A 26,218-nucleotide genomic window follows, 5' to 3' on the forward strand; every position below is an offset into this window, starting at 1 on the left:
AATATAAACATGTGTTACAGAGACTTCAGAAAAAAAAACAAATACAGTTTTAAATAGAAGCTATGATTCCTTCAAAGCAAGAATGATTGATATACCATGGTGGAAGTGTATTCAACCAGTTACAGACAAGTTTCTAGAATTCAAAACCTTGGTTTCACAGAAAGTTTGTGCAGAATATCCAATAATTTTGTGCGAATTGCAAAAATAGCTAGTAGATATGGCATTTACACAAGATGCTGAAAAACAAGGTTTCAAAATTGTTGAAAGAACAGATCAAGAAGGTAGAGGGACTGGATTGCTGCTGATTCAAATCTACTCACCTACAAAATTAACAGATGATCAGATTATTCAATTTTACCATAATGGTATGATTGATTATATGGAGATTAAGACAGATGTTAGAACAACAAATCTTTTAGAGAAAAGTGCGCGGATAGTCCCTGTGGTTTGCCCATTTTTCAGCTTTAGTACCTAACTTTTTAAAATTACAGCTATAGTCCCCAACTTTTGTAATTTCATTCCCGGATAGTCCCTGACACGGATGGGGGTTAGTTTTCTCAGTTAAGTGGATGTGAAATTACAAAAATACCCTTATTGTTAAAAAAATAATAAACAAAACAAAAAGAGTTGATAGGTGGGGCCCAGTTTTTTTATTAAAAACCTAAAATCATTCCCCATCATCTTCTCCATTAACTCCACCACCTCCCCTCAACCACCTGCACCCCTCAACCACCGCCTCCATTAAAGGCTTAAAGCAATGCAGTGGAAGGTGCTGCAGAACATGTTGATTTCATATATGTATGCAATATCTTTTGTGATCAAGGTTATGCATACCTAAACATACTATTCATCAAATTTTCAATCACAGTTTACAAAAATAGGTGCTTATTACGACAATTAACACCAAAAAGGCTTCCAGTGACCATCAATTCATGAATATCACCCAAACCACTTTCATTAATATCAGTGTTTGACTTCATCGATTACCCAGAATTTTACTCTCTTCACATATTTGTCATTCTCCATTAAAGCAGTGCGGTGGAAGGTGTTGCATCGATTACCCAGAATTTCTGGGTGGTAGTGGTTTATGGATCGATTTCTAGAATTTCTGGGTGGCATCGATTTCTGGAATTCTGGAATACTACACACATGAACATGCCAGCATCGATTTCTGGAATTTCTGGGTGGCGGTAGGTTTGTAGGTGGTGATGATGGTGGTCTGTTGCAACGGTGGTGGTGATGACGGTGGTATATTGCAGCGGTGGTGATGATGGTGATTTGGGGGCGACCTCTTAGGGTTTTATTGGATAAGGATGTTGACTTTGACCAGCAATATCATTATTTTAAATAAAAAACGTGGGCCCCACCTTAATTTATTTTGTTTTATATTAAGGGCATTTAGGTAATTTCACACACACTTAAGTGAGAAAATTAACTCCTATCTGCGCCAGGGACTATCCGGGAACGAAATTGCAAAAGTTGGTGACTATAACTGTAATTTTAAAAAGTTAGGGACTAAAGGTGAAAAATAGGCAAACCACAGGGACTATCCGAGCATTTTTCTCAATCTTTTAAATAAAATGGGAGAAAAGATGGTAATTATAGCAGGCAATATTGCTATTAGGGCATTGTGTCCTACAATTTCCTGCAAAATATTCTCTTCTCTCCCATATATAGATGCTTATACATACAGGCCAACTAGGAAAAGGATTTTTATCATAGATACTCCTTATAAATGCTCTTTGAAAGACAGATTTATAAAGCTCAATATAGTCTTTGGTAAATTACCATGGTTAGAGGTTGAGAATAAACAAACTACATAAGCCATGAACAGTTTAATCAAAACACATCAAAAAACCCCAGAAATTCCTAAGTATTTGCACTGGGTAGACTTCAAATTATCAGGCGAAGGGCATTATGTTCAGATTTACACACCCTCCAAATGGAGTATGTTACTACCATTTGTGGGAGAAGGAGAATCCCTTGAAATCGATCACATAATCAATTTGGACGGTTCAGATACCGAAGAACCATCAGACCCTGGAAGCCCACATTCCATAGATTCAACACACAGAGATTTCTAAAAAGAAATGATGAAAGCATTGACCTTAAGAGACAGGTGTACACAACATTTCTAGACAAATTGTTGCCAAACACATGCAGCTGACAAAGAATACATTATTGTAGATAATGCCTATTGTCTTTTTATTTCTTTCATTTGTATCTGTTTATTTTTCTGACATTAGAGCAGTATGTACAGTGTTTCATTTGTAGGATAGCTTTTCTTTTTGCCTATATAAGGCATAGAATGCGGTTGTAAAAAAATCATCCCAGAATTCAATAAAAAATTCTTGCATTCTCAATCATCCTTATGGCACACCCAAATTTCTCTCCGTCACTCCTTAGCCTAACCTCCTAGCTCCTTAGTTTCGTTCATTGTTCTTCATATTATATTCCAAAAAAAAAAAGTCTTTTTACCTTTTGTTACCTCTTGTTCAATCCGTTGTGCATAAATCTCAAGGTTTGCTCGAGCTTCTGCCTTCACATTCAGGAGCCATTTTCTTGTAACCCACTGTAAGAAAATCTTTATTATCCCCCTTATTTACTTTTTACTGTAATATTTTTACTTTTTACTGTTTTTACTTTTTTAATATTTCTGTCAATAAATTTAAAAATTTAGCATATATTTTTGTTAATAAATTTATATTTATGTTAATAAATTTATATATATAAATCTAAAAAATTAGCATATACATATATATATATATATATATATATATACTATATGGGTTGGGCTATATAGAAAACCCTAAATATTTAAGAAACCCGGAAAACTCAAAGCTCCCGACTTTTTTTTTTTTTTTTGAAAAAAATAACACATGTAATATACATGTTTTTAAGAGTTTTGGGCCAAAAAAATCAAAAAAGCGCCGAAGGGTTTTTTTTTAGAAAAAAAAACAAATTTCAGCAACTTTCAGCATTTTTGTCTAACACATGTTAGGCAACCGGACATTGCTGAAATTTGTTTATTTTTTTTAAAAAATCCCTTCGGTGTTTTTTTGTTTTTTTTTGGCCCAAAACACTTTAAAACATGTATATTACACGTGTTATTTTTTTCAAAAAAAAAAAAATGTCGGGAGGTTGGGTAAAAATGGGGGGAGATTTGAGTTTCCAGAGTTTCCTAAGAATTTAAGGGTTTTCTGTCTAGCATTCCCCTATATATATATATATAATGAGTTTAGGAGAAAACGACCTAAAGTGTGAAAATGGTGAGAAGGATTCTCAGCCACAAGAGCTTAGTGATTTGTGGCTGAGATTGATGTAGTGATTTTTTTTTAATACTAGGGGCCTTAGAACTATTAGGACGGGTAAAATAGAAAGACTTAACAAGGCTGCACATGCTAATCACATGTCATTTCCCCCACAATTTTCAAATGTTCATAACTTTTTTTATACGTGATTTTTTTTAATTACACCATAAAATCCAACGTTTTTTATCTTTCCAGCGAGTATACAATTGATATACATTTAAAAAAAGAATTGAGTTTTTTATGGCGTTTTCAACTTTGTGTTTTTATGGCGTTTTCAACTGTGTTTTTTTGTGGTGTTTTTCTGAACTGAGTGATATGGCGTTATCAACTAGATTTTTATGGCGTTTTTCTGAAATGAGTGTTTTTATTTTCAACTGGGCTTTTCATGGCGTTTTTCTAAACTAGTATTTTATGGCGTTTTCAACTGCGTATTTCATGGCGGTTTTTCTGTTTGCTTTTATGGTATTTTTATTTAAACTAGGGATGAGCTTGGTACCGACCGGTACCGGAACCGAAAGTACCGGTACCGAAAATCCTCAAAAGTGGGTACCGGTACCGAATATACCTGGTACGGTACCGTTCGGTACCGGTACCGGTTCAGTACCGGTACGGTACCGGTGTTTGAGGGTAAAAACCGGTAAATACCGGTACTGAACCGGTACCGAACCGGTACCGAAAATGTCAAAAGTCGGTACCGAAAAGGTACTCGGTTCAGTAAATTCGGTACCGGTACCGGGTCCATTTTGCTCATCCCTAATTTAAACACCCAGTTCATGTTTTTTTTTTTAATTTCAAAAGTATAGCAACAGTATACTCGCTGGAAAGATAACAAAACACTCAATTTTATGGTGTTTTTTTTTAAATAATCACATGTAAATAAGTTACAGAAGTTTAAAAAAGATGGTGAAATATGCATAGTCTTTGACATATGAGTGACATGTGCATGAACTTTTTGGCAATATTGCTGTTAGTGTAAGTTAGCATCTCAAGTCAATACCAAAATCGTTATCATCGTTTTCATACTTTTAGGTGTTTTCTCCAGATTGGCAGATCCTATCCCTATACAAGTTTAATTCAATTTGATTTTCTTTCAATAACTTACATTCATTATCTTTATTTTAAAGCTGAATACGTGATTGTGTTTAATAATTTTTCGACGTTCTTGTATAAACTTTGTTGAAAAAAGAGTTTTATTTAAAATAGTACTGTGACAAACCGAGTCGATACTAGGGGTGTTCAGAATTCGTTTTGAATTCAAAAAATTCGAGTTTCGACTTGAATTCGATTAATAAGGTTCGAATTCGAGTTGATTCGTATTCGAGTCCAGTAATCGAATTCGAATCGAATACGGATTTATGATTTTCAATTCGCTTCGAAATTCGAATTCAATTTATATATAATTCTTTTAATTAACATATATATACACACACACGCACACACACAAATATAAGTTCTAAACTTGATCAAAGTGTGAACTACATCTATAATTGATAAGTTTAATATTCATAACATTACCAAACCTACTGAAAAATAGCCTATACAATTTATTTCTAAATTTTTTACTAACTTAAATCATTAACAGTAACCAAACTATTTTCTAGATTTTAGTGTTTTGATAATGATAGTTAATTAAACTTGCAGATTATTATAGTTTACCTTGAATATAACCAGTTTTTAGTAGTTTTCAAAAAAATGAAAGTAAAATAATTTATTGTTTAGTGTGAATATGAAGTAAATCGAATTATTCGAATTCGGTTCGAATTTCAAACACTAATTGAATCGAATACAAATTCAGGTAAAAAAATCAAAAAATTCAATTCGAACAATTTGAAAATTCGTTATTCGATTCAAGAACACCCTAGTCGATTCCGATATCAGTACCGGTATTGTATTGTTATTCTTGCAAGCTGTACCAATATCTGATTTTATGATTTTCTCATCAACATAGATACTGGTATTGTTATTATCGAAACCAATACCAGTATTTTTTTTATGATTTTCAATGAAGATAAATTCAATCCAAATAAATCGAACTTTTACCATAACGCAAAGGGTAAGTTTTGCACGCCACTCTAAAATTAGAAACTTCTTGTTCCTTGTTAAACCTCCTCCTCTAATCGCATTTCTCACAAGGATCGTAACAGGTTTTTCATTTGACCAGTTGCTGAATTCAGTCAACGGTACGAACAATCGCCGGTCCAAACCCTAACATTCATCGTTGTTCAATCACTTCACATTTTCGATTCATCTTATTTCTGTAATTTGTTTCAGATCAGATGGCGGATGGAGATAATCCATCGCGGTACGTGAAATTGAACAAGGATCAAGCGCCTGTTGAGATCAATCCCGGTGAGCTTAATCAGCCCATTGAAGTTCCTCAGGTTTGTTTGATCTCTACGGATTTTTTGTACGGATCTGTTAATTGATTAATGTTTAGATCGTGTTAGTTAGGGTTTTCTAGAGGAATAGTGTGAATAGGTGTTTGTTAAGTTGTATGGAGATGTGGAGATTATGTGATTTAAATGTATACATGTTTTAGGTATAGAAAAAACTTTTCTTTGAGGAATCTGATTAACTGTTTTCTTATGCAAGTTGTGGTAATTATTAGAAGTTTTGAAGTATGTATCCAGATCTGGAAACTGCACTGTTATCCTTATTGTTTTACATGTTTGATATACAATGGGATAAGAGAAAATTATGGAAGTAGTCATGATTAGGAGTATGGTTGTGTGACTCGCCACAAAATAGCCATGAGATATGTGGAACTTTGGTCGGGTATATGCTATATGCTTTTACTTGCGTAAACCCTAAAATCTAAATGTTTTCGTTCTATACGCGAATGATGATATTTACACGGATCTATACGTGATATGGTGTCGTGTATCCCTTAGTTTAAGTCATTGTTGATGGGGAAAAGTCTGGTACGCGAGTAAAAGTAGATATGTATGCTCATGGATAAATGAGTGTTTTCTTTATGACATGGATTTATAGGTACAAGTGTATAACACGCCCATATAAAGATTATTTTAGTGATTTTCTCATAAAATAAACCTTTTTGGGAAATTCGAGTTAGGCCTCTTTTGTAGTTTTGCGTGGTAAAGATTTCACTTATCTTGTGATGAATGCAGTCATTATGTAGATAAGTGGCATTTTGTTAAGATTTAAGGGTTTTTTATTTTTATTTTTATTTTTTTAGAGTAAATTACAAGTTTTGTCCTTATGTTTACGCTAAATTGCAGGCGCTGTCCTTTAGCGCAAAAGTTGACAGGTTTTGTACTTCATGTTCCAAAATCTTGCACGTTATGTCTTTTAGGCCAAACCCAGTTAGAGTTTTTGGTTAAGTTTGGTCATGTGCTTTACACATGAGGGCATTGTTGTCATTTCATCTCTTCAGGGACTATTGTGTAAAACAACTTATGTTTAGGGACTAGTTTGTAATAAATTAAAAAATCAAAGAAATATAAATATGTTTCTCTGTATCTCTCCACCTCTCTATCTCTCTGTCTCTGTACTGGCAACAACCACCACCCTCCACCATTTTCACATCACCATCACACCACGACTGAAACCTCCGGCGACCTCCCTAACCCTCATAAACCCACACCCAGTCCTCTCACTTCCCCCAATCTTCACCCCTCTAGTCTGCAACATCAACTCATAAACTCATCATAAATTCACACCAATATATGTGTAATTTAGCCAAACATTCGTCATTAAAAAAGTAAAAAAAAAAATAATAACCTGATACTCATTAATGGTAATTCCGGTGACATTACACCCGGAATGCGACACAATCGCACGCATCGGACCACCAATACCGCAACCAGCGTCAAGAATCTTCTGTCCAGCCTTCACTCCAATCAGATCTACAGCCATCTGTTCATGAATTCTGCTCGATTCAAGGTTCGATTTGCCTTTAATCGCCGGAGAAAAGTGAAACGATTGTCCCCACCCCATTCATAAATGTCGGTGACAAGGTTGTAGAATGTGTCGACAAAAGCGGGAACGTTTTCGGATTGTTCGATGTGTTTGGGGTGGCGGAAGAAGGACCAGTACTGGTTGTAGGTTTTTTTAAGCCTTTTTTTAATCAATTAAGTAAAAATACAACAATGCCCTCATGTGCAAGGCACATGACCAGATTTAACCAAAAAATCTAACCGGGTTTGGCCTAAAGGACATAACGTGCAAGATTTTGGAACACTAAGTACAAAACTTGTCAACTTTTGCGCAAAAAGACAACGCCTGCAATTTGATGTAAACATAAAGGACAAAACTTGTAATTTACTCATTTTTTTAAATTTTTTATAGAATGCACTACCAAGTAGTGCTGTAGTAGCATGACTTACTTAAGGCCCTTAGAGTGCAATTGAATTTAGGCATTATTTACCAGTGACATGGAACCAATCTTTGTCGAAGTGTGTTAAACAAATAATATCTTTTTTGAGGCATTTTGTTGCTTGATCACTTATTCTTTCCAAATAGCAACGGCTGTTGGTCAAATTCTAACATGTTTATGTTATATATTTTTCGAATTTACAGCTGAATGTTCGCAAGTGCAATGAATGTGGGCAGCCTTTACCTGAGAGCTTTGAGCCTCCTGCTGTTGAGCCTTGGACAACTGGTATATTTGGTTGTGCTGAAGATACAGAAAGCTGTAAGTTTCTTCTTTTCGCATTTCAGCAGTCTAATTTCATCTTGGTAGGTGGTTATTACAAGTTTTAGATACAAATGTTATAGACAGAAAATATCACACAAGTAGCCTCACATTGCCAATACTTCACAATTCCATTTTTTGACTTAGGGACACGTTCAATACCAAACTAATTTTAAGTCGTGAACTACCACAATCGCATAAGCACTTGTACTTGTGCTTGTTAGATAAAGTGGGAGAGAGAGGGGGCGGTGGTTATGTGATTACATTTATGTGTCATACATGGCTGTCAAAGACGCAAAGGGTGAGCCTTGGGCCTAGGCGCAAGGCGCTTAAAAAGCGAGGACCTGAGATAAGCAAGGCGCAGCGCATGGCATAGACATACATGTTTAGGGGTTTTAGACATGTTTTAGGTTGGTTCTAGGCCATATTTAGATGTTCAAGCCAGTTTGACTGGAATTTGCAGACTTTTGAGTTTTGCCAGAATTTATAGGATTGGCCAGAGCGCCTGGATGGACGCAAGGCGTTCCCCTGTGCCTAGGTATGCACCTTGGTTGCCTTTGACAACTATGATGTCATACATAAAGTTGCATAAGTCAAAAGAAGGAGGGGGGGGAGGGGGGGTCAATACATATTACACAACCAGTTACCAGTTTTAAGTAGAGAAGTGCGGGAGATAATTTAGAGATTAATTTGTTATGGGCCTATGGTAGGGATGAGCAAATGACAAAAAAGTTGGTACCGGTACCTATGGCTATAATCTAACTGACACGCCACACAAATGCAGTTTTTTCTTGTTTTTATAGCATGTATATTATAAGTTAAATACTCACATGCATAGTTGTTAATAGCAGTATAGCACTCGCTATAGCGAATAGCGTAGCGAAGCGGAAGCTTCCTGCTATGAGGTGTTTAGCACCTAAAAAGCGATGAAATAGTGATAAAATAGTTTTTTTTTTTCTCTTTTTAATAAGTACAAGTATATACTGAAAAAATAAGCGCATTTTAGGGTTTTTTGTTACAATATTGAAATAAGAAGCGTATATTTACCAGATTTTTTTAATAAAATATACATATAAAATATTTAAAAAAATTTCTTCTATTGTATCGTTATCTTTAAAATATCGCCCACTATTTTATTGCTATCACTACGTGGCATATAGGTAGTTTGTCGCTATTTACTGCTATTTGCTATTAACAACTATGCTCACATGCATTGATTTTGTTCAAACTTCACACGTGCATGCATTACTAGTTTTATATGCCTTACGTGAAAACTAAAATGTGTACTTTTGTGAGAATTTTTTACTATACGTCACAAATGTACCGTACCCTTTATCAAAGGTGCTTTAAAAGAATCTTGTGGACCCAGTTATATGTAATTTATTTGTCCAAAACATCCCAGTTATATTATTATATGTTCAGGCTGGTCAGGACTTTTTTGTCCTTGCGTTCTGTTTGGAAGGAACTATGAAAACTTGAGAGATGACTACGCGTCTGGGACAACTGCATGTGTTCTTCATGCAATATTCATCGAGGGTGGTTTAGCAGTTGCTGCAACAACCGCAGCATTGCACGGGATTATTGACCCGAGAACGTCATTTCTCATTTGTGAAGGTGTGTTGTTCGGTTGGTGGATGTGTGGTATCTACACTGGCATTGTTCGACAAATGTTACAGAAGAAATACCATCTTAAGGTAACTCTAGTTTCTTTGTGGCTGCTATTAATTTCTAGAGTAAATTGCATTTTACGTCTTTTAACTAACATAATTACATTGTATGTCCTTTATGTTACTCATAGTTATTAAAGGCGCGAGGCACACTCAAGGCGATTTGTTGGGCCCGGGGCCTAGGCGAGAAGCGCAAAAAAGCGTGGGCCCGAAAAAAAAAAAGCGCAAGTAACATAATTATATAAAAATATATCTTAAAACAAAACCAAAGTACGAAATTCATCATATAAAAGCAAATAACTCAAAACATTAACCAAAGGTAGTTGTACTTCCAACCCGGATCAGATTTCCGGTATTCAGAGGGTCCCGCCTCTTTTGAGAAGACATGTGTGACATGTAGATATTAAATAACATATTAGGATCAAGATTATAATACACGAACAATAATAGATTAGGATCAAGATTAGAAGATGTTTTCCAGTGATTGATAGAAGATTATTTGCATACATGAACGAACCTGAAGATTATTGGCAGTTTTTGTTTGAGAATCCAGTGAATGCCTTAAATGCCTCCGAACTCTAAGCGCAGTTTTCCCGCCCAACGCCTTAATTGCGCCTAGGCGACTGCATTAACAACTATGATGTTACTGACTTACTGTTTCTCATCAGGCGTTGTCCTTTTGCCTTAATCCAGTAAATTTTTGCTGTTAACATTGAACGCGTGCCACTCACATGAGGGCATCATGGTCCATTTCATTTAATAACTAAAATAAAATCAAATAAAAATAATATATATGAACAACAAAATAAGTAAAAATGACCATTATGCCCTCATATGAGTAGCTTGTGTTAAGAGTTAACAAAAAAAATTAACTGGATTAGGGCAAAAGGACACGGCCTGATGAGAAATTAATGTAATTTACTCTTACTTCTATATTTCCTAGTGGTGGAAAATTGTAGTCTTTTTGAGTTATGATATGTGTGTTTGGTTGTTCAAACACGCAGAACTCGCCATGTGATCCATGTTTGGTGCACTGTTGTTTGCATTGGTGTGCTTTATGCCAAGAACACAGGGAGATGAAGGGTCGTCTTTCTGACAACTTTGTGATGCCAATGACCCTGGTCAATGCGCCGCCGGTTCAACAAATGAACTCAGCCGAGGACAATCAAGGGTCATCTTCTTCTGCACCATCATCATCTGCAAATGGCCATGAACATCATACCAACTTAGAGATGCGACCGCTATGAGCTGTTACTTTTTACACCTATGAAGTTTCTTTTGCACACATGACATTGAATTGGTTGGTTTTTAATTTAATGTTTTTATTATTGTGTTTGATAGGAAGCAGTATGGATCTTAATTTTCGACTTGAATTTGAGTTTTATGATGGTTATAATCTTATTGTTAGTATTATTTTTGATGGCTTTAATGATGGCTAAGTTGGGAATTAGTATATTTGTTTTGTAGCGTTGAAGGAATTTATTTAAAAAAAATCAGATTTGTAGTAGTTGTAGCATAAGTTGGGTGGATCTATTTGTACGTTGATTTTACATATGGGCAAATCCAATTGGTGCGATTGTTTTGTTGAGAAATAATTACATTGAGTTAACAAAGGAGCTGTTTGACAACTTCTGAATGGTTAAGTGTTGAACCAGTAAAAGGTTTGTAAGAGGTCTGAACCATTAAGTGCTGAACCGGTAAGATGTCTGAATCATTAAGAGCCAGTATAATGTTTAACTGTTTAGAGGCAAATGTCTGACCAATTCAGATTAGAGGTCTTAACCATTCAGACTCAGTATAATACTTAACCATTCAGATTCAAATGTCTAAACCATTCAGATCTCTGCTTGCGAAACAAACAATCTGAACCATTAAGTACTGAACCAGTAAGAGGTCTGAACCATTAAGAGTCTCCTTAAGAGTTAAATAAACGATCCCTAATATCACGGTTTTAGTCTATACTTTTATGGAAATTACGAGTTTGGTCTTATTGTTTGTTGACCCGTTTGGTCATTACATGCGAACCATTCATCTTCGATGACTCTGAAGAAAACATATATGTTCTCATGAATTGCTCATAAACGAATAAGATTATGCCATCATTGACGGTCCCCAAGTGTTGTAATCCATCGCATGTTGATGAGAATGAAAATCTGTTACCAATTTGGTTTTAAAATCAAATTTTGTATCTTGTTTGAAATCGAAATTTCTAATCCTTACACATAAAATTGTTAGTTCTAAGCCAAATATGGGTGTTATTACCATGAAACCTTAAAGCCAGGGCTAGCAATGATTAATAAAAACTTGAAGTAAGTTCATATAATTTCTACATTCGTTGCTACGTTTTCAACGTTACTTTTAGGAAATTATTTTTGCCCCCTCACTAGACGAGTGATGAACCATGTACCATAGACGGGTACCGTATAATACAAGTATTCTAAATGTTAACTAGTGATATTCCCCCGCGCTTCGCGGCGGGGATTAAGTCGGTATCAATTTGGTTTGTTACAGTACCTGCACTCGATATAGTAATTGAAAGAGAAAGCATTACATCGACCGAAAAAATAACACATATTGATATGGTACCTATATATGTTGTTCAGTTGATATCGGTTCGGTTCGCTTGCATTTTATGTTTATTTGTTGGAACCTGAAGGTTTATTCATGTAGGTTAACAATGTTTAGGGATTGATCTTGTAATTAGTTTGTTTATGTTTTGGGTTAAACACTTGTGGGTTGGGCTAGAATGGTAGTCGCATGGGCCTAGATTTCGGCCTACTTGTTTAGTATATAAACACCCTTAATCTATTGATTAAGGGTTGTTGATTGGATAGTAGAAGGCAGGCGACACCAAGCAAGGGGAACCGAGTTCCATCCGATCTTGTATCAGTCATCGTTCAAGTTAAATGCAAGTTTCGGTTTGTTTTGTTATTTATTGTTTGTTATTTGATATTAACATTACGTCTTGAATCACCTTGTGTTTGATTTCCGCGCTCTCACAAGGTTTAGATTGATATCATTGTGATCCTAACGGGTTTTACAATTGGTATCAGAGCCATTGAAGCCATTCAAGGGCTCGGTTTTGATATCAATCGGATTCAAGAAGTTTCATATATTACTGATCCGGTTTGTTGAAGTGTGTTTGCAGATCTGTTCATCGACTGTTCTTAAAAAATTCATTGAAAAATCACTGATTTTGGTTCTGTTGATTTCAGCATTGGTGTTTGCTGATTTTTCGGGATTTCGGTGCAACAGATTCAAAGATTACAATATCTTTGAATTTTGGAATTTGCTGAAAAGTCGGGATTGCGAGTAAACAGTTCTTATCACTTTTGTTTTGCAGGTTACGACTCGCAATCTCTTAGTTGCGGTTCATCACGTTTCAGTTACGACTCGCAACAGTTGCTGGTTTCGGTTCATCCTGCCCAGTTACGACTCGCAATCAGTCTTGGTTTCGGTTCATCTTGCCCAGTTACGACTCGCAACCGGCTGCTTGACCTTCACTCGCAATCGTGGTTTCGGCTCATCCTGTCTTGTTACGACTCGCAACCATTTCGGTTACGACTCGCATCCACAGTTTGACTTGACTCGCAACCATCGTCATTACGACTCGCAATCAACAGAAATTCTGACTCGCAACCCCGTTTCGACTCGCAACGACATTGTGTGACGGACATTTGGACTGTTGACTTTGGACTTAATAAAATTAATTAATTCAACTGATTAATTAATCATGTCAACCAGTAACAGTGAATTGTCTGCCCTAACTCAACAACAAGAACTGGATTCAAAGTTAGGAACCACAACACGCATTCCGAGATTAACTGATGCCAATGACTTTCCCGAGTGGAAATGGCGCTTTGAACAACATCTGAAAGTTAAAGATTACAAGCTATGGCGCAGTATCTTAAGAGGACCTAGGGAGATCATGATGGAAAGCCCTACAGAACCTGATGTTAAAATCAAGAAGCCTCGAGATCAATACACTGAAGATGATTTGCTCATCGTTGAAGAAGATGATAGAGCTCTTTCCTATCTGACCATGGGTTTGGGACCTAATATCGCTATGGGCTTTCGCACTTGCAAATCTGCCAAGGAACTGTGGGACTCTCTGGTAGAAGTGTATGAAGGTAACGAAGATATGAAAGAAAGTCGAAGGAACTTGCTGCAACAAAATTTCAACAATTTCAACCATATTTATGGTGAAACAGTAGATAATCAGATCCAAAGGTTTGTCAAGCTGGTGACTCAAATGCAAATGGAAGAAATTCATACTACAAACGCCTCCACCAACAGACAACTTCTCAATGCTTTACCCAAGAGTTGGGATCATCATGTTGCTATGATCAAGAAGACCAAAGATCTTGCAAGATGCACCCTGTCTGAGATGATCTCGCATATCAAAGCTTGTGAATTGGATGACAAGCAGAGAGAGACTAACTACAAGAACAGCATGCTGGCTGCTGGTTTCTCAATAGCTCCAACCACATCCAGTGACAGTAACACAGCTCTTCTGTCTCAAGGAGGATTCCAAATGTTTCGCAATGCTTCAGCTGCTAAACCTGCTCCCACTTCAGCAAACGTCTACAACTCAGGGTCCTCTACTCAAGCTGCTAAACCTGCACCTTCTGCCTCTGTGGCGAGCAATGAAATGGTTGCCTTCTTCTCGAAACAGTCAAAAGAAAATCTTGAAATTGCAGCCTCAGTCATAAATTGCTTGAATGCCTTTACTTCGGGAAACCTTGGTCCTCCTAAGTTTTCCATGGATGATTTGGATCAAATTCTTCCAGAAGATGTGGAAGAGATGGATATCACGTGGCAGATGGCTATGGCGGCTTTTAGAGCTAAAAACTTTGTGAGGAAAACAGGGAAAAACAAATGGCAGAATCTTACGTTCTCGGGCCCCGCAAAGATGCCATTTGAGTTTCGTTGCTATAATTGTCATGAACAGGGTCATTTAGCCAGAAATTGCACGAAACCCAAGGTGAATGGTGAACAAACTCCAGCTCAGCCTGCTGCTCCTGCTACGCCCAATCGAGAAAGAGCTCTTGTGACTACAACCGGTGTGCCTGCAGAAAATGTCAACAGTGGAAGCCCATCTGTGGGATTGGCCCAAGCTTTGGTGGTTCAGCCTGATTCGCCTTTTGACTGGAGTTCAGAGATAGAAAGATTAAACATCTCAGCTCCTGAAAATCAAGCCAACTCAAGCAATATTGCTTTCATGGCCAGCAACGATTCGGTGAATGATGATGTGAAGGTAGCACAGGAGGAGGAGTCGTCAGCTGAAAACTTTGCCTTCATGACTCAAATTCTGTCAGCACCTGTCAAAGGTCTCACTAAAGAAGAGGTAATTTCTGTTTTCTGCACTCCTGAATGTAGGGAACGAGTTGAGGCCTATAGAATCCATAACGCTGAGCTAATCGAAGATTATAATGAAATTAAACGCAAAAATTTCACTTTAACGAAAAATGAAAAACTGTTCAAAGAAAAAATCGAAGCTCAGCGTAAGGATATCGTCCAACTCAAAGACGATATAAGTGTAGCCACGGCCCAACTCATCATAGTTAAAGAAAAACTGTGTGAGGTAACTAAGGAACTGGAGAATGTTAGGGATAAATATCAAATCAATCAGTTAAACATTAAAAAATTTGATTCCTCCAGTAAATTAGTTAAGAATCTCTGTGATCAACAATTGGCTTACTCTAAGAAGAAAGGGTCGGGACTGGGTTATAATCAGACTCCTCCTCCATACAATAACAATTACACATATTTACCTATGACGGAGGAGGAAATGCTGAATGAAAGCAAAATGACATACGGACCCAAAACTAATAAGCCCTCAGTGAATGTTGAAGGTCCCAGAAATAGTAAGTCCTCAGTTAATGGTAAACCTGCTGAAGAACAGGTAAAACCAGAAACGTGTTTTGTGTCAAAGGGTACTTTTGATCCTAACAGTTCTTCGTCGTGTGCAGATAAAGTACCTGAAGTGATATGGGGAGATGTGTTTGGAAGTGAACAAGTTTTAGAATCTGATTCTTCTAAAACTTCTTTTGATAATACTAATTCTGGTTGTGTGTTTGGACAAGCGTTTTTGAACTCTTTTCATAGTTATGTTTCGTCTTCTTTTGGGCCTGATGTTTTGGGCAAAACAGTGAATGCTTGTGATGAACATTTTAAAAATGCGTGTGATGATGAATGTTTTGCAACTGCTGAAAATTGTGATTCTAATGTTTCTGATTCTCAAGGTGAAAATAGTGTGACCAACGATGTTCCTCAGGACACTTTCAGTGAAACCACTGAAAATGCTTCACAAGAAAACCAATCACACACTGATTTTTCGTGTGAATCAAATTCAGTGGACATTTCTACTGATGAATCTGATGGAACTTCTTTGGATGGAAACGACAGAAAGGAGTCATTATTTGTTGATGACGTCTCAGCCTCGAACGAGACTGAAACTCAAAATGATTTGCAAAATGAGAAAGAAGTTTTCATAAATGAGAGTTTGAAAGAAAATACTTGTGAAGAAAATCATAAGTCAACATCTGAAACACCTAAGCAAAATGATTTTCATGAAACAGTAAAAAATGAAAACTCTACTTTTTCAGATTCTCATGCTTGTGCCAGTGCTAGTTCTGACTCTCAGGTTTCTACAAGCTCAGGGAAGGCACAAGCAAGTCAATCAAAACAAAACAAGCAAGCTCCATCTTCAAGACCCAAAAGACCCGCAGCCACTGTGAATCATCAAAAATCCTCCACAGTGAAACGACAGATTTGTTTCAATTGTGGGATAGCCGGGCACATTGCCAGAAACTGTGTTTCTTTGTCTTCCTCTGTGCAGTCTAAAACTCAACACGCACAACATCAGAAAGCCAAACCAAATCGATTTGGTCCTTCTAAGTCAATGAAGACTGATAGGTCTAAGACAATGAAGAACGACCATCGTAGGGTCAGGCCTTCTGATCAAGATTGGAATGCAGCCAAACGTAGACATAAAAACCGGCAAAATCATTTTTCAGAAAACAGATTTAAGGCGTTTGGTAATTATACTAACAACTGGTCTAAACAATATTGGAAACCTAAACCTAAAGCCGTGCATTCCAACTTGCCTCATACACTTCATAAAAATTCTGCCAATGCGAATTTATCAAAATTTTTGAATAAAGACAATTTGGTTTGGCAGAGGGTAACGTATTTCGATGCTCAAGGAAAACCCAGATCCACTATGGGCTGGGTTCCTAAATCTAACTAATCCCGCTATTCGTGCAGGAACAGCTGTGGAGGACTACCGTGCGCCTCTGGTACATGGATAGTGGCTGTTCCAGGCACATGACAGGAGACTTATCCCAACTTGTGAATGTCAAAGAATTTAATGGTGGATATGTCTCATTTGCGGGAGGTGAATCTGGCAGAATCACTTTGAAAGGAACTGTTCAGAACGGTGTTCTCAGCTTTGAAAATGTCAATTATGTTCCAGAACTGAAACACAATCTGTTGAGCATTTCGCAGATTTGTGATAGAGGAAATTCAGTTCATTTTACGAAGAAGGGATGTCATGTTCTAAAGCCAGGGGTTGTTATTCCTGAAGACTGGTTCTTGATGACAGCTGAAAGAAAAGGAAACGCTTACGTCATTGATATGAACAAGAAGCCGTGTGAAGAGATCACCTGCTTATTCTCGAAGATTTCAGAGCATGATGGTCTATTGTGGCACCGTCGACTCGGGCACGTGAATATGAAAAATCTGAATCGTCTAGCTAAAGGTCAATTGGTACGAGATCTTCCGATCAAGGATTTCATGTTGGTGGAGAAGTGTGTTGCTTGTGCGAAAGGGAAGGCTCATCGAAAACCTCACAAGTCTAAACCAGTACCCTCGACAAAAGCTGTACTCGAACTACTTCACATGGATCTTTTTGGTCCAGTGAATGTGCTGAGTATCGGGAAGAAAGCCTACTGTCTAGTAATCGTCGATGATTACTCTCGCTACACTTGGGTGTATTTTCTCAGTCACAAAAACGAAACTGCTGCACTGGTGAAACAGTTCATTACATTGGCTGAAAATCAAGCGAGTACTAAGGTGAAGGTTATTCGATCAGACAATGGGACAGAATTCAAGAATGTTACTTTGGATACGTTCTGCAGTGAAAAGGGAATTGATCGACAGTTCAGTGCACCTCGCACTCCACAACAGAATGGAGTGGCTGAAAGAAGGAATCGTACTCTAATTGAGGCAGCACGTACAATGCTGGCTGATTCAAAGCTTCCTAGCTTCTTTTGGGCCGAAACTGTTAGCACGGCTTGTTATATCCAGAATCATGCTTTAGTTAATAAACGTCACATGAAAACCCCTTATGAGATTCTGGAAGGACATAAACCTTCGGTTTCACACTTTCGTATTTTTGGTTGTCCATGTGTATTATTACTAATGGACTCAAATGGAAAGTTTGAAGTCAAAGGTGACGAATGCTACTTTGTTGGATATGCTAAAGGCTCTGCTTATAGGGTATACAACAAAGTAACTAGGAAAGTCGTTGAGTCGTGCAACATCGAATGGCTTGAAGAAAATGCTACGGATGCTAGAGTCGGTCCAGATTGGTTATATGATTATTCTGCTCTTTTTAAATCATTTAACATTTTGTCAAGTGATGTTTCAGTTGCAGGTGAATCAGTTCCAAAACAACCATTGTCGTTTGAAGATACAGAGGACGAAGTACAGATGGAAGAAATTGTGAAGCATCATACTGTTGATCCACCGGGAATGGTGTTCACGCAACATCCTACACCGACACCGATGGTCAATCAATCCCCTGAAGGTGCATCAACCAGTGACTCTGCAATGTTTCCTGATCCAATCCCTGAGGATTGTACAGTCACTTCTCCTGTAATTCATACTACAAGTGCATCTGATGAGGGGGAGTGTAGTAACACCACCACTGAGGAGGAGACGGTACCAGATTTGGCCATACCGACGAGTGTTCAACGCAATCATCCAATCGAAAATGTGATTGGTCCTGTAAATGCAGGAATTTTGACCAGGAGTCAATCAGGGACCATTAACACTTGCTTATATTCTAGTTATCTTTCTCAAATCGAACCTAAAACCATTGATATAGCTTTGCAGGAACCTGGCTGGGTAGATGCTATGCACGAAGAGCTGAACCAGTTTGAAAAACTTGGAGTATGGAAGCTTGTCAAGTTGCCAGCAGGAAAGCGTAAGCTTGGAACTAGATGGGTATTTCGAAACAAGCAGGATTCTGCAGGTGTCATTGTTCGAAACAAAGCAAGACTGGTGGTTCAGGGATTTAGGCAAATCGAAGGACTGGATTATGATGAAGTATATGCTCCGGTTGCACGACTTGAAGCCATCCGGATCTTTTTGGCTTACGCGTCGTACATGGGATTCACTGTTTATCAGATGGATGTCAAGACTGCGTTTCTCTATGGAGATGTGAAGGAGGAAATTTTTGTCGAGCAACCGCCAGGGTTTGTGCATCCAGATCATCCTGAGTACGCCTACAAGTTAGACAAGGCGTTGTATGGGTTACATCAGGCTCCTCGAGCTTGGTATGCCACCCTAACAGAGCATCTGTTGGCTCATGGATATACGCGTGGCACCATAGACCAGACTCTGTTTATCAAGAGGATAGGACGTGATCAAATTTTGGTTCAAATCTACGTTGATGACATCATTTTCGGATCTACAAGCGAGGATCTGTGCAAGGAGTTTGAGAGAGTTATGAAGAAAAAGTTTGAAATGAGTGCTCTGGGGGAGATGACTCTGTTTTTGGGTCTACAAGTCAAGCAGAGTTCACAAGGAATTCTGATTCATCAAGGGAAGTATGTGGATGATGTCCTGGCAAAGTTCAAGTTCACGGATGCAAAGCCTGCTGAGACACCTATGGCTGAGAGACCATTGTTGACTGAAGATGAAGAAGGAGAGTCTGTAAATCAACGTCAATATAGGTCAATGATCGGGTCATTGATGTATCTCACTGCTAGCCGTCCGGACATCATGTTCGCTGTTTGCAACTGTGCACGCTATCAGGCTAATCCTAAAACTTCTCATCTTATTGCTGTTAAACGGATCTTTCGGTATCTTAAAGGCCGACCTCGGTTTGGCCTGTGGTATCCGAGAGATTCCAATTTTGACTTGTTTGCTTTCTCTGACAGCAATTTTGGAGGTACTGACAGTGACAGGAAATCCACTTCTGCGGGATGTCAATTTTTGGGTGATCGGCTCATTTCTTGGCAGTGCAAGAAACAACAAACGGTGGCGATATCCACAGCTGAAGCTGAGTATGTTGCTGCTTCTGCTTCTTGCTCTCAAGTGGTGTGGATGCAACATCAATTGCAGGATTATGGTTTGACTTATCTTAACACTACTATTTACTGCGATAATGATGCTGCAATACAAATTGTTCGAAATCCTGTTTTTCACTCCAAAACCAAGCACATTGATATTAAAGTTCATTTCATTCGGGACTGTTTTGACAGAGGTCTGATTACGCTTGAACAAATCGACACAGATGCAAATGCTGCCGATTTGTTCACTAAACCTGTCAGCAGCTCGAAATTCAGAGTGCTTGTGGATTTTCTAAAAATGATCCGTTTTACTGATTGAGCATATTTTTGTTTTGTTTTGTTTTTCGTAGGTAAATTTGTTCATAAAGTTTTCTATTCTTAGGTAGTTTTTATTTATGCACAAATTTAGGGGGAGAAAAATCGAAAAATACAAAAACATTGAAAAATCGAAAAATACAAAAACATTGAAAAAATCGAAAAATACAAAAAGAGTTTCAAAAGGAAGTATGGCTGGACTGGGAAATGAAATGAACTTTCACTTTATGGTCAAGGGCTGACTCATGTAAGACCAGTATCGAAATTGTTTGACTCTAGTATGATTTGTTGGTAGGCTCTATCCTTAAGATTGGAAACAATAGCTGTTTCTGTTCAGAACTAAACCAGTACATGACCTCAGAAAAGAAAATCACTTGGAATTAGCTCATGTCTATTTGAATGTTTGTATGCTTTTCCCGATACACACAATTTCGGTCTGATTCTGAAATCTTATCTGAAAAAGTCGTGTACCTCCTCTGCTGCATCCAGATACATGCTGACCTGGAGGTGCTAGGCAACGTCAGCTTCTGCTGCATCCAGATACATGCTGACCTAGCTGTACGTTGTCGATCTGTAGATCAATTAACACCCGAAAGAGGCCCTCTAGTGCCCAAAAGAAACCCAATAAACCTATATCAAATTGAGAAAAACCTCATTTGATCTGTATATTATATCATCTCATTCTAAGATCTATTCTGTTCTTTTCTCAATCTATTCCCAGTTAAGATTTCAGAAATTTGGATTAGGCTTGTGAAATATGTGGTAGGGAAACTGCTTGCATGATAGAGTGAGCTGTGTATAATTCCGGGATTTGATTAGTATTTGTTTGGGTGCTCATTATTAAAATATCAAAACATGATAAAAAGAGATACAGGCAGTTATATGGAAAAGATCTAGGGAGATGAGTTTAAGAGGACAAATATACTGGCAATTGTCTAGATCATCCTCTAGTAGATCAGTGTTGATAAGTGAAGTCATGCCCGAGACCCTGTGATTTGATCCCTGAGCATCTATGCAAATTTCCTGTTTTATTTTGTAAATAATATTTATTATTTATTTTTGTTTAGGTTTTGTGTTGCAAGATAATGCTCAATGGGTTTGATGGGTTATTATTTGAAAATCAAATTTTAATTGGGTTTGTTTAAATTACTATTGAAAAACATTTTATTAAGCCCAAAATGTCGAAAATATTTTGCAAAGCCCAAGTCCATGAGGCCTAAGCCCAACAGACTTGGGCCCATGAGAAACAGTGGTCATATAAAAGGTGATTACGAGTCATAATTTCATTATTCACTCGCAATCTTCTCTGAATTCTCTCTCGAAATTCCGGCCGAAATCAGATTCCGACTCAAATTCCGGTTGCGACTCGCAATCAAGTTAGATCATCAACAGGTAAATGTGACGTCATTCTTCAAGATTTTGCAGGATTGTTGAAGATTCCGGCGAATCTATGAAGATTCCGATGAAGATTTGATGTTTCCGATGAATTTTCCGATGACATGTTGAAGTTTCCGATGAAGTTTCCAGTCGCAATCAAGAACAACAGGACTCGAAACCAATGATTACGACTCGCAACCTCGAGATTGCGACTCATGGTTGCGACTCATTTTGGTCTGTTGCGACTCATGGTTGCGACTCGCAATCTCATGGTTGCGACTCAGTAATCCTGGTTGCGACTCATGGTTTCGACTCGAAACCTTGGATTGCGACTCATGGTTACGAGTGAACAGTAACAGTGTTTGTTTTTACTTTTGATTTTTATCACTGTTAAATTTGGAAACTTATATGTTGTTTGTGATGTGCAGAAAATGGACCTAAAGTTTATTGCTTCTCACAATCAAGTTGCGTATTTAGCACCTCCACCTGTAAAGCACAAGCAGTTGTACACGTCTTTGATTAAAGGCTTAAATACTTGCCGTATTGTTCACGCTCTTCGAGACAATCCGGTTGTGTATGAAAGTCTTATACGAGATTTCTGGAAGACTGCAAAGGTGGAAATTATTGAAGGAAAGGGAGCGATAGCTGCTGAGATCGACGGAACGAAGATTATTGTGACAGAGCAGGTTATCAGGGAAGTGTTGCAGTTTAATGATCAAGAAACGGATCCAATCGAGCTTGCTGCTGGAGCGATTGAAGCTATCTTGCCACGTCTAAGCTATGAAGGAAGATTTCCTCCCCTGGTCAAAAAGTTTGTTCATCCATACTGGCGTTTGTTATTGCACATGTTCCTATTGTGCATGACAGAGAACCGAGGGGGAATTGATCAACTAAACACAACGCAGACGGCTGCATTGATTTGCGTGATTACAAATGAGCCGTTCAACTATTCACGATACGTTCTAGAAGCAATGAAAAGGAATGCTATTGGGTTACGAAAGGATAAGTTTTTGATGTATCCTAGATTTGTGCAGATGATACTAAATGCTCGTTATCCTGAATTGAAGAGATCGGGTAACACGCTGGAGTTAAAGCCCATGGGTCCTTCCTGCTTTGGTACCCTTACAACAAAGAAAGGAACAGAGAAGAAGTTTGAGGGTTTGATTGAGTTAGAGAAGTTCGGTCAGTTTGCAGAGACCGAAGATGTTGTTGAGAATCCAGTCCGGGCTCTAGCCGTACCTGCACGTGCCATAGTTGCTGAAGAACATGACATTCAAAGGAGTACTGAAAATGAGCCAGAGCCAGAGCGTATCACTATTAACTCTGACGATGAAGGTGTTGAGATTGCATGTGATTCTGATGATGATGACTTTGAACTTCCTCCTGAAGTCAATGCTGATGCTGTTTCTACTGTTAATCCGGTGATTTCTGCAGAGAATTTGGCTCTGTTGTTAAAGAAAGTGGCTGACACGATGGGTAATCCTCCTACCAATCTGTCAGTGTCTACTGAAGAGCCTGAAGAAAGCCCAAGGGATTCTGATGATATTCCGCTAAAAAGGAAAAGACGGGATCCTAGACCCGGAATGTTTATCGAACAAAGCAAAGATCAATCCGTAACTGTTGCTGATGATGCTGAAGGTTTATATAAGTTTGATTTCGAAACAAATGTTGATGACACCACCACTACTACAGATAATTTCTTTGAGTCTGATGCTGGAATTCAAGGTGATGATACAGTTATGACAAATGTTGAAGCTGAAAATGAAGCAGTGCCTAATGTTGAAGTTCAAACTGAAGCTGTATCTAATGTTGAAGCTCACACGGAAGCTGGGCCCTCTGAAACTGTTAGTGCTGGACCTTCTGGTACTATTCATGAAGAACCGGGCAGTTCAAGTGGTAAACGGCCTATTGAACCACTCAGAATGCCTTTCGACAGTGATTCCAGTGATGATGATGAGTTTATAAGTATGAGAGAAATGAAGAAACGCTTGGTTGTGCTCGAACAAGATTCTATTCATAAAGATGCGAAGATCATACAACTTGAAGACACCATTGTGAAGAAAGATCAACAGATTGAGCAACTGCAGGGAGATGTTGGTCTATTGTTCAATATTGTTTATGATCTGCGTGGCAAGCTTGAAAAGAAATTTGGTCAAGAGTTTTCTGATCCCACTGATGTAGAGAACAGAAAGAAAGCGTTTGAGAAAGATAATGCTGAAAAGGCTGCTGCTATGGAAAAGTACTTTGAAAGGGTTACTGATCCAGAAGCAGAGAAAGCGAAAGCAGAGAGGTTGAAGAAGAAGAGAGAGTTTGTAATTCTGAAGAACAAAAATGCAAATCCTGATGATGAAGATGCACGTGCTACACATCATTTGATGGATGTTGGTGAAACTCTCTATGACAAGAAAGGGAATCGATCTGGTGTTGTTAGCTGGGGTTATGATCATGATCGTAACAGGTGGTGGATTAAGAGAAAAGTTGGACCGGTTGAATGGTACAAGCGTTCAGGGCAATTTCAGTCATTCACTAAGGTAGATTTAACAGATTTGGTAAATAAACCTTATGTGGATGATAAGCTTAATGGACCTGGTTACATGTTCTTCGAGAGATTGAAAAGGGAAGTTGCAAAAGGTTTTCCCTCGATGCGTACAGCCGATACCACTGTTAAACCAGCAAAAGGGATCAGGGATCCATATACGAACAAGCGGATGAAGATAGTGCATTGGCCCGCTACTGACAAAGAAAAGACGATTCCGTTGGTGAGAAAGATTCCTAAAGGGGCGCTGAAGACTATGCACTTTTGGGCGTATAATGAACGTCTAGGTCAAGCTGTAATTGTTTGTGATGGAGATGAAAGCTACTGTTTGGTCGATCAGATTGATTTGTTGAATCTTGCAGTTGAAGATATTGAAGTACTGGCGAGCAACCAAATCAGAGCCACTGAAAAGTATGAAGAAATTGCTAAGGGCTGGACGTCTGCAGTAGCCTCTGTTATGCATATTCATAAGCGGGGATTTGGTGGATACAAGGATAATATGAGTGGTGGTCATCAAAGCAGCTGAAGACAGAAGAACCTGCATGCATAAACCTAGGGGGAGATTGTTGGAACCTGAAGGTTTATTCATGTAGGTTAACAATGTTTAGGGATTGATCTTGTAATTAGTTTGTTTATGTTTTGGGTTAAACACTTGTGGGTTGGGCTAGAATGGTAGTCGCATGGGCCTAGATTTCGGCCTACTTGTTTAGTATATAAACACCCTTAATCTATTGATTAAGGGTTGTTGATTGGATAGTAGAAGGCAGGCGACACCAAGCAAGGGGAACCGAGTTCCATCCGATCTTGTATCAATCATCGTTCAAGTTGAATGCAAGTTTCGGTTTGTTTTGTTATTTATTGTTTGTTATTTGATATTAACATTACGTCTTGAATCACCTTGTGTTTGATTTCCGCGCTCTCACAAGGTTTAGATTGATATCATTGTGATCCTAACGGGTTTTACATTATTTTATTTCAACATTACGATATTTTTTTTTTTGATAATGGATATTCTGCCGCTATCGTACCAAGCCAAATCGAAACCAATTGAACAACATTTGTATCGGTACCAAATTTTTTTTTAGTTTTTTTGCTTTCAATAAATTGATACTGTATCGCTACCATATTTTACTGAACATCATCGATACCGGTATACATTCCGTTTTATTGTTTCCTGTTTGATAACGGGTACTATGAACGTATCTTAAAAGTTATATGAGAGAACAAAATATACTTAAATCAATTAAAGTAATAAACCAATAAAATAATAAAACCTTAGAGAAACAATATTGAAAAAACTCAAAAACAATTGTTGCCTTCTTTTTATTTCAACATTACGATATATATTTTTTAAACGGATATTGTGTCGCTATCGTACCAAATTCAATAAAAACCTATTGAATAACATCTGTATCCGTACTTATTTTTAGTGTTTTTGCTTTCGATGAATTAATATCGTACCGCTACTATACCATACTAAACAACATCAGTACCAGTATATATTCATTTTTGTGATTTCTTGTTTGATAACTGCTACTTTGATCGTATCTTATCAACTCATAATTTCATTCATAATTTCAATATTGAATACAAAGAGGTTTATATATATTCTACTAGTTACAATAATAACCCTCTAACTTATGACAATTAAATATTTTGCTTAACATTCCCCCGCAAGTTGAGGGCGGGTAACGACCTGCAACATGGATCTTAAAAATTCAAATCTTTGAGTTGATAACGGCTTCGTGAAGATGTCGGCAATTTGATCATCTGTTTTAATAAATTGAACCTTCAGATTTCCTTGACTGACTTGCTCACGAACAAAATGAAAATCTACCTCCACATGTTTAGTTCTAGCATGAAACACTGGGTTTGCTGAAAGATACGTAGCTTCAAGATTATCACACCAAAGAGTGGGTTTGTTCAACTTAACTCCCAGTTCTTGTAGAAGAGACTTTAGCCAGATTAATTCAGCAACCGTATCAGCAATAACCTTGTATTCGGATTCAGTAGATGACCTAGAGACAATTTTCTGCTTACGAGCTGACCATGATACT

At 37.8% G+C, this 26,218-nt stretch overlaps 1 protein-coding gene across 2 annotated transcripts; it reads left to right on the forward strand.

Moving 5' to 3' along the window:
- The first annotated feature begins 5,298 nt into the window (after positions 1-5,298).
- Positions 5,299-11,061, forward strand: LOC110915119 (cell number regulator 6). Of its 2 annotated transcripts, none has more exons than XM_022159757.1 (5): positions 5,299-5,491; positions 5,583-5,692; positions 7,851-7,965; positions 9,388-9,659; positions 10,637-11,061. In XM_022159757.1, the coding sequence occupies exons 1-5, from the start codon at positions 5,314-5,316 to the stop codon at positions 10,877-10,879; spliced, it is 918 nt and encodes a 305-aa protein (XP_022015449.1). In that variant the 5' UTR covers positions 5,299-5,313; the 3' UTR covers positions 10,880-11,061. The 2 variants fall into 2 exon arrangements, with proteins under 2 accessions (XP_022015449.1, XP_022015450.1); XM_022159758.2 differs by having other exon boundaries at positions 5,364-5,491; positions 5,588-5,692.
- Positions 11,062-26,218: the final 15,157 nt, after the last annotated feature.

Source organism: Helianthus annuus, chromosome 16, assembly GCF_002127325.2.
Source record: "Helianthus annuus cultivar XRQ/B chromosome 16, HanXRQr2.0-SUNRISE, whole genome shotgun sequence".
In the NCBI taxonomy this organism is placed as follows: domain Eukaryota; kingdom Viridiplantae; phylum Streptophyta; class Magnoliopsida; order Asterales; family Asteraceae; genus Helianthus; species Helianthus annuus.

Coding starts and splice junctions, on each gene's coding strand:
- LOC110915119 (XM_022159757.1), top strand. CDS start 5,314: ATGAAGATAAATTCAATCCAAATAAATCGAACTTTTACCATAACGCAA. Junction 5,492..5,582: donor GTTGCTGAATTCAGTCAACG/GTACGAACAATC, acceptor AATTTGTTTCAG/ATCAGATGGCGGATGGAGAT. Junction 9,660..10,636: donor AGAAGAAATACCATCTTAAG/GTAACTCTAGTT, acceptor TCAAACACGCAG/AACTCGCCATGTGATCCATG.